Source organism: Caretta caretta, chromosome 1 (assembly GCF_965140235.1).
Source record: "Caretta caretta isolate rCarCar2 chromosome 1, rCarCar1.hap1, whole genome shotgun sequence".
Taxonomy (NCBI): Eukaryota; Metazoa; Chordata; order Testudines; family Cheloniidae; genus Caretta; species Caretta caretta.
In genome coordinates this window covers 330,176,359-330,192,147 of record NC_134206.1, presented here as the reverse complement: position 1 = coordinate 330,192,147, position 15,789 = coordinate 330,176,359, and the positions used below count along the sequence as shown (strand labels likewise).

Genomic DNA, 15,789 nt, shown 5'->3' with positions numbered 1-15,789 from the left:
TAGGAGTGGGAACGCTATGCCTCCTGTTTGTGTCTACTCATTTCTAAGTGTTTTTTGGAGTCCCTGGAAGTCTCTCTAATTCTGAAGAGTCATGCATTTGAATGATATTAATTCTGTTTATTTCAGAGGAAAGGCTAGTTCCTCTCTTTCAAGAGGAAGACTACCAGCAGCGATTATTAATTGGACTAGTAAGTATTTTTGTTACATTCTGTGCAGTAGAAGACACACAACCTTAATCAATGTAAAGAATAAATTTGATAATATTTATTTGTAGTTTTTCTTGCTAAATCTTTTATTCAGTGGTTCACTAGAAGATCACTTAAGCCAGTGGTGGGCACGGGCCGCATTCAGCCCCTCAGGGTAATCTGCTGGCGGGCCGCGAGACAGTTTGTTTACATCAACTGTCCACAGGCATGGCTGCCCGCAGCTCCCATGGGCTGGGAACAGCAAACCACGACCACTGGAAGGCCATGCCTGCGGATGGCCAATGTAAACAAACTGTCTTGCGGCCCACCAGTGGATTACTTTGACGGGCCGCAGGTTGCCCACCACTGACTTAGGCTAATCAATGTTGAGACTAGAAATGGGACAGAACATGCTGCCATGCAGGGATCAGTTTGGTTCCCTTCTCTCAGGTCAAGACACTAAGCCCTAAAAATGAAAATTAGGAGGCAGATCGTAGCTAAAAGCTAATTTGTCAAAGCCTAACTGCCTCCAGTACAAGCTTACTCTTTTTCTTATATGCTGCTGTATGCCTTGCCTAAACACTGACTTTCCATCTCACTGGGCCTCATCCCAAGCCCCTGTCACTTACTTTCAATTTTTAACTCCCTTCTAAAATCTCTCCCATGTCCTCCCTCTTTGCAAGAGCTGGCTGACTTTCAAAGAGAAGATCAACAAGATCCCCCATGATCATGTTTCCTTTTCCTGCTCCCCACTTAACACCATTTCCACTTTCTCCTTTGTTTCTCACCTGCCCTCTACCTCACTTGTAACCCCACTGCATCTATTCTTGGGCCACCGCCTCCTTTACACCATTTTTCCCAGGGTGATCTCACTTGGCTTCATCTACTGACTCCATGCTGATGACTCGCAAATTTAAATCTCCACTCCTGAGCTGTCCCCCTCCATCCAGTCCCACATCTTAGCCAATCTGTTGGACATCTACTCCTGCAGATTTCGTGACCTGTTCAAACTCAGCACGGCTAGAACTAATCTCCTCATCTTGCCTCTGAAACCCTCAGCACCTCTCTTGTTCTCTGCCGCTCAAAATCTAGGGCTCATTTTGGACTCCTCTCTCAGCCTGGCCCTCTCATCCAAATCCTACTAATTCTTTCTCCACAACCTAAAGTTGAATGCTGAGAACTGGAATACTGAAGAATCCTCTTTTCTTCCAGGAGAAGGACTTCTGATATATGCAGCCACTGTAATGTAGTAGAGTTTATAGAGATTTAGATTTGCAGGCTTTCTCCTGTTAGGCGGAGAAGTGTGGTCCAGGGGTAACTGAAAGCCTTGTGTTATGTTCATTGGTCCCCTGAGCTGGATCTGTTCTAAGTTATCATTTTGGCTGTTTAAAATCACTCTTTTCTTTGGTGAGAATGTGTGATAGCCAGTGATCGCAGTGTAAATCCTGCTTGTTTAACAGAGGCAGAAACTTGTTGTGCTAGTTCATGTGAATTGGCGCTTGGACTTTGAGAAGGCACCTAAATGGCTGTTTTCCTTTTCCAGATGGTTGCTCAGTTGAAAGATCATCTTATGAGGCACCTACAATATGTAGGGAAAATGAAGATTGACCAGATAGTTCTGGACTATGTTTCAAAACTGGTTAGTTTGAATTTTTTTTCCTTATTTGCCAAGTTTAAAAGTTACTATTGGAACTAGGTTTTTTAGATCACTTTCTCCGGACAAGGACTGTCTTTCTCTGTGTCTTGTGCCTCGCTCATTACTCAGTAACCAGTATCTATTTTCTAGATCTGTGTGTCTATAAGAAGAAGAAATATTGGAGAAGAAAACTAGTCACTGATAAAATAAGAACTATAAGATTGCTTGCAGCATGAATGCTTGATGCTTAAAGTAGAACCGGGTTGCATTTTCTCTTTTGCTACAGTTTTCTGATTTTCATATGTTCCCTCTTCATGTAAACAAAGACAAGAACCTTTTGGTGTCAGAATGCTTTTTTAGCCCTGTTCTGCAAAAGTTTCTGGCAAAACAAATCAATTTAGATTGAGCCTTTAAAATAACCCCCACTATTTAATAACCAAACCTGTGATGAATCTTGCTCTTTAATGTTACCTAAAGCAAGAATTCTCTTAATATGCAATTTATAGGCTTCCATTCCTCTAGGCACCTTGACAGAAACTAAACAAAGTTGTTAAAAACAAAGGCAAGATGCCCATAAAAATTACTCCTGCCATTTGGCTGGCACACTTTACAAGATTCTTTTAGAAGTCTATCACTAGACCTGGATCTCCCCGCATCCTGGTTGGGAGTTCTCACTAAATTCAGAACATCTTTACATTTCCCATACCCCATTTATTGGTCAGGTGGCCTGAATGTGATTCTCTTTCCAGCATTCTTTAATGTAATCTCAGCCGTGTATGGCAGGGCAGGAACCAGCAAAGCAGGAAGTAATGAAAAGTGGGTTTAGTTTTGTTCTTGGCATTCATATATCATCACTAAGGCTACGTTTTAGTAATGGGTATTTTTAGTAAAAGTTATGGACGAATCAGCGACAGTAAACAAAAATTCACAGCCTGTGACCTGTCCATTACTTTTACTATAGACCCCTGACTAAAACTTGGTCTGGGGGGTCTGTTCTATTGGGGCAGTCCAGGGATGCAGTGGGTGGTGGGGGAGAGGCGAGCAGTGGCTCGCAGACCGGGACCCCAGCTGGCACTGGGGAGTGGGAGGGTGGGTAGCAGCACACAGCCCAGGACCTGTACTGGGGGGGCAGGTAGCGGCAGTGCGTGACACAGGACCCCTGCTGGTGGGGAGAGGGAGGGTTGGCGTGGCTGGCAGGTTCCCTATCTGGCTCCAACCGGCATGTCCCTGCAGTTCCTATGGTGAGGGAAGGCCAGGGGGGCTCAACGCGCTGCTCCCACCACAAGTGCCAGCTCAGCAGCTCCCATTGGCTGGGAACCTCAGCCAATGGGAGCTGCGGGGGCAACGCCTGCAGGCATGGGTAGTGTGTGAAGTCCCCAGGCCCCTCTGCCTAGGAGCTGCAGGGACATGCTGGTGGGAGCCGGGAAGCGCCACCCGACACTCCAACCTCCTGCCCCAGCCCGAACTCTGAGTCCCCTGCCACACACCCAAACTGCTGCTGGCTGCTGCAGAAGTTACAGAGGTCATGGAAAGTCACGGAATCCATGACTTCCGCGACCAGCACGCAGCCTTAATCATCACAGAAGTATCTTAGAAAAGCCAGAGTGGCTGAGCACCTCCGTGGAACCTCAGCATCTCGGAAAGTAAGGCATAAAAATTCAAAAGTGGCACAGGCCCTCTAGCAGATATTAGCCCTGTCACTGCAATATTGGCTGGTCTAGTCCATTTTGCTTCTGATGTTCTTTATCTGGGTTTTCTCCAGTTCAGTTTTAAGTGTACCAAGAGATGAGGCTTATACTGCTCTACCAGTTTCTACTCCATGGTTCAGTTACTCTTACTGAGATGGAGAATGTTCTGGTGTTAATGCACTGGATTAATGTTCATGTTCTGTTCTACCGCAGACTCACTAGGTGACCGTGAGCAAGTCACTTACTGTCCCCCATCTGGAGATAACGATAATGCTTCCTTTTCCCCGCACTTTTTCTTGTGTATTTGATTGCAGGAACTGTGGGGCAGGGATTGTCTTTGTACAGCCTAGCACAGTGGGGACTCTGAAGTGCTATCTGAATACAAACAACGTCAAATGACTTGCATACACTCAAAACTTGGTTACATCATTATAATTGAACCAAATTGCACCTGTAAGCTGCAATTTTTCTGAACTGGGTAGAAGCTGGATAAGTATGTGCTTACTCAAACTCTACCAAGTCCCTGCAGTCATCCAATTTTGTCATGCAAGTAATAGCATAGCAAATGACTGTGGCATAATTGTTGGGAACTCCTTTAGAAACTTCTCTTCCCTACTGTGTGCTAATCTTCAGATATAGCTAAAACTCCAGATGTAGACTAGGGATTCTGTTGCTTACTGGACCAGAAATGAAAGCCTTTCCAGACAGGAGGCATGATTTTTCTGGTGCATGCCTGAAAGTTGGAAGTCATTCTCATTTCCTGGAAATGAAAGAGAAACTGCTGAACTCCAGGGTATTTCAACTGGAATGTCCCATCAAGTCCAAAAAGTTTTGAACTTGGAAAATACTGGAATGTTATTCAGAGTTATCTGGCTTGTGCTATGAGTTCATCACTGTACCATGGGGAAGTAAACTTTAACCTCTCTGTGCCTTTGTATACCCCCAGGAATATAGGGATAATACTTGCTTTAGGAGTGTTCAATTAATCCCTCCAAACTAGTATTTCTAAAGAATTTTGAGACGCCAAGATGAACGGCATTAGAGACATGCCAGATGTTTGTGGTGATGGTGAGCTACAAAAACACTTCTCATTTAATATTAATGGGATTATTGCAAACAGCCCTATATGGCAGTTGAGGTTTTGGGAATGAGGCGGGACTTGCACGCTGCACTGAGCATGTTTAGGAAATCCTTTCAACATTCTCATACAAGGGCAGGTTCTCTGTTGGCTGCAGAAGCTTAGAGAGGCCAGAGGTGAGTGGGACTAGCAGCTGGCACTGGCCAATAGTTCTGAGCTGGAGGTTAGCCAGAGAGCACAAGAAAGAGACTGTGTGGGCCGAACACTTGTTTGTGGGTGTTGGAAACCAGCTAAGAAGACAGACTGAACTGGGAGGGTCTGAGGAGAAGAGTTCACTTGCGTGCACTCGCCTCTTGCATGGTGGGTCTGCAACTCACAGGCAGGAAGCTTGTGGTCTCCCCTCCTTCCCCTTTAGATTTGTGCAGCAAGTTGACTATCCCACTGCTTTTAACATTAGTCAGTTGGATTGGGCCCTTGAGTCCTTCCCCCACCAAAAGGCCCAGTCAGGCAGCCATTATGTTTTCATTTGCCTCACAATCATGGAGTCTTTTCACATCTGTTTGTAGTTAAATAATCTGTGTTGGCCAGCTTGGCTGTGCACGCTGTAGGGATACTAGTGAATTAGCTTTAGGATTTCTTGTGCCTGAGAGACACATTGATTAAAGGAGGCAGCTCCCCCATCTCAGATGTTGCAAAAGCGATGGGAACGGCTGAAGTCCTGATCGGAATAATCAGAGGAGACCTAAAATCCACACATTGTTATATTGTGAACTGGTGTTGGAAATGGTAGCAGAGGCTATTGGCCTTCCACACAAGAACTCATCCACATCCCTTTCTGTTCTAGCTGGATCTGATCTGTCGGATAATGGAAGCTGTTTGGAGGAAATACAGTCTTCAGTCCTGCGTTCTCTGCTTGTAAGCAAGAGTTTTCTATTAATCTACAGCAAGTTTTATAGAATGTGGCAAAATGGTTTTGCCAAGTCCACCTTGCCATGGTTGGTTTTTGGTAGTATTTATATTGCTAACACCTGACTAAAAACCCAACACCGGGTAGGCAACAGAGGGCAGCTTCACTAGTGGGCGGGGGAAAGCTGCATAAAGAAAAGCTTCACTGAGCTCCCATTGGTTTGAGTCTGGGTTGTGGGTGCTGAAAAATCAGGCCACTTACATCCCTATGCAGATACCTATGGACAAGAAGTGTCTAACTTTTGGTACTCTGCTTAGAAAGTTGTAGCTCATTGTTTCATGGCAGAGACTGGTAGGTATGCTGCACTCCACATAGATGATGTACAACCACATTTCAAATTGTCAACAACAACAAGAATCCAGTAACTTTTACTCTTAAATAAATTTTTAAGATGGTCTCTCAGGACAATGAATTCTTTCTGTTTAAAATGTGTTCATTTAGCTGTCACACAAAGTGACTAAGCCATGGGGGGAGTTCGATGTCTTTGGCTGCTAACAGGCAGTTTTATTAAATGCAGGGACGAGCGAGGAAGCGTGGCAGAGTTTTCGGCTTTCCACATCATGAGTCGGATTCTAGAAGCTGCCAATGGAATGTGTATGCCCCTGCCTCCTGGTAAGCCCTGTGATACTGTTTCATTATTTTATTCCACCCTTGAGAATAAGAGCATTGCTTTGACTTTTTTCCAGACCAATAGCATTTGCAGTAAGTGCACGCTGTGTTAACTTTGGCAGGCCTGAGATGTACTCAGTACAGCTGTGTGGGGAAGAGCTCTCCATAAACACCTGCAGTGAAATAAAACAAACGTCAATTCTTACAACAAAGATGGCAAATCATGTAGTTTTTGAAAAGTTTCACTTCCAAGCACCATTTCAATTCTGTGGCAAAGCATCACCTACAGTTACATGTTTGTTTTTCCCCCTTCCCCTTCTTAATGAATTTTTAGTTCAGAAAGTAGCTGGGTTGGACTTTCAGTTTCAAGGGCTACCAACGTAAACGACATCCAGTGGCAAAACTGTTTTTTTCATGCTGCCCTGCTAATGTATTTCAGCCCTGAACTTCCAGCTGTGAGGATGGAGTAGAGGCCCTGATCCTGCAGCTGCCCCTAGGGGTGAGCCCTGTGCCTCTGTAGATGTCCATTGACTGCAGCTTAAGAGTCTGCTCATGTGAAGCAGCTTGCACTATCGAAGCCTACATTTTCATGTCTGTGCAGTCCTTGAAGGCTGCAGAGATGGAAAGTTTCAGTTAATGCCAGTTTTCAGAAGGGTCACCAACCAACTGTGACACAGTAACTGCTCTTGGACACTGTGGCTGCAAACTTGAACCAAAAACGACGAGGAGTCCTTGTGGCACCTTAGAGACTAACAAATTTATTTGAGCATAAGCTTTCGTAGGCTAAAACCCACTTCATCAGATGCATGGAGTGGAAAATACAGTAGCAGGTGTATATATACACAGTACATGAAAAGATGGGAGTTGCCTTACCAAGTGGGTGTCAGTGCTAACGAGACAATTCAATTAACAGTAGAATACCAAGGGAGGAAAAATCACTTTTGTAGTGGTAATGAGGGTGGCCCATTTCAAACAGTTGACAAGAAGGTGTGAGTAACAGTAGGGGGAAATTAGTATGTGGAAATTAGTTTTTGTAATGACCCATGCACTTCCAGTCTTTATTCAGGCCTAATTTGATGGTGTCTGGTTTGCAAATTAATTCCAGTTCTGCAGTTTCTCATTGGAATCTGTTTTTGAAGTTTTTTGTTGTTGAAGAATTGCCACTTTTAAGTCTGTTGTTGAGTGTCCAGGGAGATTGAAGTGTTCTTCTACTGGTTTTTGAATGTTGTTATTCCTGCTGTCAGATTTGTATCCATTTATTCTTTTGTGATTATGATCCGTTGGGAACGGTGATCATAAGTAACCCTTCCCCCTATCCAGATGAACTGATGTCTCAGTAGGGGACACAAGGAAGAAGGGAAAGAAAAGATGGGAAAATGTTGACTTAATTTAAAATGAAGAGTGAGAATGCTACAAGGCACTTTAAAGTTGCTATTCAGTCTGTTAGGGATACAGGGACTATATAAAGGGACCCACAGGGATAAATTAGAAAGGAGTTTGGCTCAAGAAATCCAGGGGACAAAGGATGTAATGAAAATTAACCAGTTTTTCTTTTGATGGTGCTAGACTTCCATTACCGAGGGCTTCTGATAATCCCCCATACAATTTTCAAAGCACTTTCTTTTTAAATTTAGGAAGAATTTCTTAATACTAATGTTTTACATTTTTGTAAATCGCATGTTGTTGTTTAATTTGCCAAAGCAGTAAGGGGTTTACAGACACCTGATAGATTTCGTCTGGATTTTAATCCAGTTAAGAATGTTTTTGCGGAAGGATTTGGCTTATGATCATACTGTTAGTTGTGAGACCAAAGTATGTGTCTAACCACATGCTGGGGGGATAGATCTGAGTCTGTTAGATCAGAAACATGAATCTCAAAACTCCCTCAGTATTGAAGCCATTTTTGTGCTGGTTCATGCTATGCTGGAGCGTGGATAGTAACCACATATCATGCATGTTGAGTTTTATTTCTTGATTAATTGAGAGGGGGGTGGGACTAAAAGAAACATACATAAGAAATTTTAAATGCCAACAAACAATTTATGGAATATTTAGCACTCTTTTGTGAATTAAAAATATTTTAAAATAAAGTAACTACTTTTATGGCATGTCTCCAGACTCCTGCGTTTCACTTCCTGTTCCTTGCAGGGTGCATTAAGATAACGGGAACTCAGCAGTTTCATATTATAAGTAGAAAATCCTCTAGGGAAGAAGGGTTTTTACCTTATTGTAACATAGTATTAGTTGGAACTGATTACACTAGCTTAATCTTCAAACTGATGTATTCACTTTAACTTAATACTGTTTCAGAGGGTGGAGGTGTTAAATAACATGAAGACTAAACATTTTTGCAAGGCAAGTGTTGATAAACTCTTCCTCTCTTCCCATAAATAGAAATATATAGGTGTTAGTAAAGGAAGTATTGTTATCCACAAAGCGTAGTGCTGTGCATGGCATGACTGTAATTGGAGGCTTTGCACAAAACTGTTTGTATTTCTGTTGCACAAACAACTGGTCCTTTCTTTGCAGGTTTTCATACTTTGCACACGGGGCTTGGAGTTAGATGTCTGCCTTTGCATACCCTGCTGCATTACATTGATAACGGGGTGCTGCAGCTGACTGAGACATGCGCTATAAAACTTTTGAAAGGTATAGTGCATTTAACCATAGACACTTAGATTACATTCCTTTATAACAAGTCTGCTTTGGAAATGGATACCCTTGGTATATTTTGAAGGGACACCCATGGCTCTTTGCACAACTGGCTGCTGCTTTTTTAAAATGTTGGGTTTTTTTACTCTTACGGTACAGAGAGGAAACATACAAGGGCTGAGAGTTCAATCCTTCACTTAGAATTGAAAGCTGTTCCTGTGGAGCTGCTTTGAAGTGCATGTGGTTGCACAGCTGTTCCAGAGGACAGAATTGGGCATGAGCCTACATAACACTATCCCTGATGCCATAGACCAGGAAATATCCATTGTGAGACTTTCAGCAGATCACACATGGATCCCAGTCTCATTTTTAAACTAGGAAATTTGTAGACACATTAACATTAATGATTTTCATAGGATTTATCTATAGCTTAAAAAAAGGCCCCTGCCCTCAAAATAACTGGGTGAGCTTGCCTCAGCAAATTTCCTCAGATGTATACAACAGACAAAATGCTTTTGGTGCTCGCATTGGTGGAATGTCCAGAAAATTCTGCCCAAGGCAATAAAGTCTTTTTAAAAACAAAAAACCCAGGAGTTTAAGACCATCATGCTTTAAAGAACTTTTAAAATATGCTGTAACACCTCCAGAGTGGTTATTTTCATTAGGCTTTCTTGTAAGTAGGCTAAGAAACTCACCCCGTTCTTTCTATGTTTTGTGAACATTTTAAAAGAAGAAATAGTGTACAAAGCAGCATATGAAAAATCATGTTTTGCATAATCACTTCTCATATACGCCAGTCACTATGTTCTTGAATTATTTTCCAAATTTGCAGCCACATTATCCGACTTTGTGTTTCTTGGCATAGGACCAACTTTATGCAGTCATCATAAAGCCAACATCTTCATGAAACCAGTTTGTGGCTTCATAAACAATATAATGACCACAACTATGTTCATTGTCCTTTTAGCTCAAAGGGAGCAGTTAGCATAACTCAGTTTATCTGAATCAGTTATTGGAATACAGCAATAGGTAGAACCTCAGAGTTACAAACACTTTGGAAAAATGGAGGCTGTTCGTAACTCTGAAATGTATGTAACTCTGAACAAAACGTTGTGACTGTCCTTTCAAAAGTTTACAACTGAACATTGACTTAATACAGCTTTGAAACTTAACTGTACAGAAGAAAAATGCTGCTTTCCCTTTATTTTTTTTTTAATAGTTTACATTTAACGCCGTACTGTACTGTGTTTGCGTTCTTTTTTTCCTCTGCTACTGCCACCTGATTGTGTATTTCCGGTTCCAAATGAGGGGTGTGGTTGACTGGTCAGTTCGTAACGCCGCTGTTTGTAACTTTGAGGTTCTACTGTACCACACTATAACATAACTAAAGTAGTTATGGTACTGTAATCAAACCTGTAACACAATACTTCCCCAGTGGATAAAAGAAAATAGGTACAGATTGATACAGTACACCATATCTTGTAATCTCCAGGGTTATGAAACTATTATTATGCTTTTGGAAGGTGCTGCTTCAAATTCTAATTGTTCCCAATAGGTCTGAATATTTGCACTCAAAACTGTTATCTCAAAGGGTGTAATATAAGTTAATGTGTATTTTGCTGTTGAGTTCATTTAAGAAGCCATAGCCCTGAAGTCATGGTCAGTTATTTATTTCCCTCTCTAATTTGTAGATCTGGACAACACGGAGAAGAATGAAAAGCTAAAATTTAGTATCTTTACAAGACTTCCTGAGGTAACTGCATGGGGTGCTTCTTAGGTTTTGGATCCAGTTGTTATGAAATTGATCTGAGCTCAAGACTTAAGTTCCATGTAAATCATCATAAGATGGCTTAACTGGCTGGGACTTAAATAGTGCATGCTGGTCCACTGAACAGGGATGAAGTTCACCTTGTGTATCTTCAGGGCCTTAGCTACATATACCTTTTCTTTAAGTTTGACAGTGACTGGGAGGAGGGTGATTATTACATTGAGGAAAGAGGGCTTTTTTAACTCTCTGAATATTTAGTATTGGTGATCCATGTTAACGCTGGGACTAATAAGCATTTCCCTTTAATTCCTGGAGTTTCCTACTCCTGTCCAACTTCACTACCTGTTACAAATATATATTGTCTAGGGCAGTACAAGCTATTCCTATGTCATTTTGTAATGCATACTCTGGTTGGTAATTATATATGCAAAACCTATTTCAGTCTTAGTCCGTAGGTCTGGTTTTACCCAATTATTAACCGATGAGGTTTCTTACTACACTGGATTCTTGTTGGTACTGGAAGCAAAAGGAACTCTGGAGCCTGGTTTCTTAGCTATCACATTTTTTATTTTTATTTTTTAGTAAAATCAAGCTGTGACTCTTGTTTACCCTTGTGAGTAGGAAGGCAGAGAAAGGGGGACATGTTCCCAAAGTAATTTCCCAGAACTACTGTAGTAACAAATTATTCTCTCTTAGAGCCTGTTACCTCTGCCCCTTAAAGAACTAGAGGAGTTCCTGTTGAAAAATGTGAGATGCAGTTTTCACCCCTTCCAGCTTAGTAAGAGACCAGAAAGGGAAGTTGAACCTAAGCCTCCCCCAAGATTAAGCAGGGTTTTATTGCTAGGAGATCAGCTAACTCCAAATCATATTTAAGCTAATGCATTGATCTCTTTCTGGAAGCTTTGCATTTCTGTTTACTGATTTGCATGTAGCACTCTTGATTACCTAACCCACCCCATTGTTTACTGCCCAAATCCAGTAGGCTATGTCTATATCCTGAATTGTAGATCACTGCCATACTGTCTTCCAAGGAATCCAGCACATTGTGAGTGCTACCAGAATACAAATAAATCCTATAAATGTAGAGCGTCTGATGGATGTGATTAATATTGCTACACTGAGTGCTGATTATGTACAACAATTCATGCAGAAGCATCTGAAAAGCATGTACACACCATGCCACCTTATGGTCTTTGAGGTAAAATCCAGTCTTCTTTTGGGGGAGATCCCTGCAGTGTAGCAGCCTTGCCTCTGGTGAGAAGAACTTGATAAGGCACCTCCAAAGCCAATCACTGATGCATCAGTAATGATGACAGGAAAAAGAAGGGCTAACTCCTCACCTTCCCCCTTCCACTCCACTTGTCTTGCCTCTGCAGTACTTTTAGAACGCATTAACCCAGTGGGCAGAGGGTTGAGCATGGATCCCTGTGTGGCAGTGGTGTGCTGTTTTACTGGCCCTGCCCAACGTGACCATAGTTGCTAATTGTTAGTTTATCATAGAAATGTTGGGCTGGAAGGAACCTCAAGAGGTCATCAAGTCTCTCCTCCCCAAGCTGAGGCAGGATTAAGTCTCACCTGTTCTTAAAAACCTCCAGTGACAAGGAGGTTGTGGAATCCCTAGATAAACTATTCCAGCGCTTAACTATCCTTATAGTTAGACTTCCCAAACATCTTATCTGAATCTCCCATGCTGCAAACTAAGGTAGTTGTTACTTGTCTGACCTTCGGTGGACATGGAGAACAATTGATCACCATCCTCTTTATAACAACCTTTGAGATATTTTAAGACTGTTATTAGGTCCTCCTAATAACAGTGGGATGCACAGACCAGATCTTCACTCTATAAAACATAATGGAACAATGCTTAGAATTGCAACAGAAGCTCTACATAAACTTCAGAGACTTTGAGAAGGTTTTTGATAGCATTCACAGGACCAGCCTATGGCACATTCTGTGGGCATATGGAATCCCTCTATATATAATCAACATAATCAAAAGCTTTTATTTCAACTTTACATCAGAGTGATCTCAGTTTTGAAATCAAAAGAGGAGTACATCAGGATTGCATGTTTGCAATCCTCTTCAACATTGCCATTGACTGGGTAATGCAGCGTACAACAAAAGATATGCCAAGAGGCATTAAAGGGACACCCTTCTCATCCCTTGCAGATCTGGACTTCGCAGATGATCTCGCTCTCCTATCACATACCCAACACCATATACAAGAAAAAACAACTCAACTCAATGCGTTCATCCAGCAAATTGGACTGAAAATCAATCACAATAAGACAGATGATATGACCTTTAATATTGCCTCACCGTCACCAGTACGAATAGAGGATTATGTTCTCACCAATGTAGAAACATTCACATACTTGGGCAGCACCATCAGCCGGGACAACTGAACAAGCCAGGATATCGGGAACAAAATCAATAAAGCCAGGAACACCTTTAGGAGCTTAAATACAGTTTAAATACAACACCAAAACCAAACTCAAGATTTATCAGATCTGCCTACTTTCAACATTACTTTACTTTATAGTGCAGAATGCTGGGGAATGAGAAAGTATAACATGTCCAAACTGTCTTCATTCCATACAATCTGCCTCAGAAAAATCCTCCATGTCTTTTGGCCCAGAACAATCCCAAACCAAGATCTATTGACATGGATTGGACATGTGCTTTGGATGGAAACTGATTCCATCACCAGAGTACAAGAACAAATCATGCCAAACCAATGTTAGCTATCACCTTCTTATCCTCCAGGTTTGAACAAATTGATTATTTTATAGTTTGTTCTAGTATCTTTCTGGGTATCAAAATTAGCTGACTGGTCTGATTCTGTGGGACTTCCTTTTCCCCCTTTTTGGAAATAGTACTATGCATAACCTTCTCCAGCTTCTGGGACCTCACTTGTCCTTGAGTTCTCGAAGATAATCATTAATGATTCAGATTGCTTTGGGCTAGTTCCTTACATCCTCTTGGGTGAACTTCATCGGTCCTGCTGACTTGAATATGTGGACTGTTGTGTGTTTCCAATCACTGAAAGTACCAATAGAATTTTTCTGTAAAAAGAGTTTCTTTACTTGGTTGCATTTAAAAAAAAAGTGTCAAAGCTTTCTTTGTCTTCTGTATTTTGTTCTAGGAATGGTTTAGTCAGTTGAGGCACGGCTCACAGTGTGGAATCTATAATGAGCTGTTAGCCATTGGGCGCTGTTGGGAGGGAGGATGGATTGATTCTAAGTGTACTCTCACTCTGGTGCTTAGTCATTAAGTAGTGAGACCTATTGTGACAGAAACTGTCACGTAAGGGCAATAGGCTCAGCATTGCATTGCATCTATTTTATGTTTGTTTTTTGCTTAATAGGCAATTGGTCACAAGGTCAGTCAGCTGTGGAATCATCCTGTCAACTCTAATTTTATTGCAAGGAACTCCGTTAAACTTTTGCTTGATAAACTTAGGAACAGACAGGTAAGAGTTTGGTGGTGGCAATTGCTTGTTTTTTAATCTTTTAGCTTTGATAGTCTTGAGCCCAATGTATACTCTACCATTTGGACTGTTAGCCACTCTTAACTCAGTATTTAACTAGCTACTTTACCACTTTTGTGATGTAATATAAAGTGTTTTTCCTTTACAGCATAACAGACCAGTGGTGGACAGACTGTCTGTCCATGTAGAGTTTCTGCCACTTAACTACTTAGTTGATATGCTGGCAGAGGTAGAAGATCAAGGTAACATTTATTTATTCAGCATGTTTATAACAGTAGTGCCCAAGAACCAAAGAGAAGTGGGTTCTTTCTGTACCTTGTTCTTTTAATGAGCTGTCCTTGTGCCCCTGGATGTGCACATAGGGTTTTATCCTGTCCCTATGGAAGACTGCGGCCAAATACCATTGATTTCCATAGATGCAGGATTGGGCCTGTAGCTCCCATTTCCACTAATGGAAGCTGTGCGCATGCAGAGAAGTGGAGTTTGGGGTTTTTACGTAGAACAGTACTGCTTTTTCTTACAAAAAGCAGTGGTGTAGAGCTGGAATTCCCACCGTGGCTGTGAACATCCTCAGCCCCTCAAAGTGTTCCTGCCCCGATTTCTCTCAAAAGGGCACCAGTGGATATAGTGGAAAGCCAGGGTGGTGTGGCTGAAGTAAACCAAAGGAGTCAGGCTAGAATGACTTCTTCCTGTTTCAGGTATAACTGCAAGCTCCGTTATTGTTTAAAGGCTAAGAGCTTTAAATAAAAATGAAGTGACAAACCCGCTTGGGGCATGTGGGTTAGCAACGCATTATTAAAAACCACACATGCAGCTTTGGTTTTAGAAGGGATGTATACAGAATGCCTGCCAATCTCTCAGTAGTAGTTATCTACCTATGGGTATATTAACCTTTCCATAAGAATTACATGTGTGTGTAATGGGCTTCTTACCTTTCTGGTATCACTACTCTGTTTCCCCTTGTTCAGCCAATGGTGGGTAGTTTCTCCCTGACAAATGGGCAATTTGGGGTTTAGCTCTCTGGCCAAACCTCAATAAGAGTTCTCTCCCTTTGGGGGCAACCAAACATTTAAAAACAACATGGTCCTAAACGGCCATCCATGGGCTAAATAGTTTATTCACCTCCTCAGGCTGCAGTTTTCTGTATATCTTCTTGTCAAGCTAAAATGCAATAATTTGCCTTCTCCAGGCTCAATCAAGAGTCCTTCCTCCACAGGCATCAGCTCTGGTGTTCCAATTGATAGGGGACTTCCTCCCACTTTGTTGGAAGCTCCAACTTAGTACTTTTTAAAGAGTGGTACCAACACTGAGCCTCCAGCCTACACCAATTCTGTATTGTCCTAGAGTTTTTTCCTTCTTTTCTACCTCTTTCCAGAGCATCTATCTGTTCATTGGCCCCTCCTTGGCTCACTGCTTCCATACCTTTCTTAGTGAAAACCCTTCTCCATATCTCACCACTTACTCCCTTGTTGGTGTGTCCCTTTCTGAGCCAGCTTTTTATATAGTTCTGGCATTTCTGTCACATGGTTCCCTTCTGGTGACATGATCTGTCTGGGAATCATAACCATCCTAAGTCCCTGGCCATAAAGGGCGTAGGACCAGATTTTTAAAGGTATTCAGGCATTGCTGCACTTAGGAGCCTAAATCCCATTGACTGTTTAATCTATTTTAAGGTTTTATACTGGTGCCCATCTGTATTGTCAACTTGAGTGCCTC

General features: G+C 41.9%; 1 protein-coding gene across 7 annotated transcripts in view; it reads left to right on the top strand.

Moving 5' to 3' along the window:
- GSAP (gamma-secretase activating protein) overlaps positions 1–15,789 on the top strand; it is a 62,679-nt gene that overhangs the window by 43,432 nt on the left and 3,458 nt on the right. For 6 of the 7 annotated variants that reach the window (XM_048836431.2, XM_048836429.2, XM_048836434.2 and 3 more), the window contains 8 exons: positions 127–188; positions 1,729–1,824; positions 5,432–5,502; positions 6,072–6,166; positions 8,693–8,812; positions 10,507–10,568; positions 13,951–14,055; positions 14,222–14,315. In XM_048836431.2, the coding sequence (XP_048692388.1) occupies positions 127–188; positions 1,729–1,824; positions 5,432–5,502; positions 6,072–6,166; positions 8,693–8,812; positions 10,507–10,568; positions 13,951–14,055; positions 14,222–14,315 (705 nt within the window). The remainder of the gene's footprint in view (positions 1–126; positions 189–1,728; positions 1,825–5,431; positions 5,503–6,071; positions 6,167–8,692; positions 8,813–10,506; positions 10,569–13,950; positions 14,056–14,221; positions 14,316–15,789) is intronic. The other variant, XM_048836432.2, reaches the window with a different exon arrangement.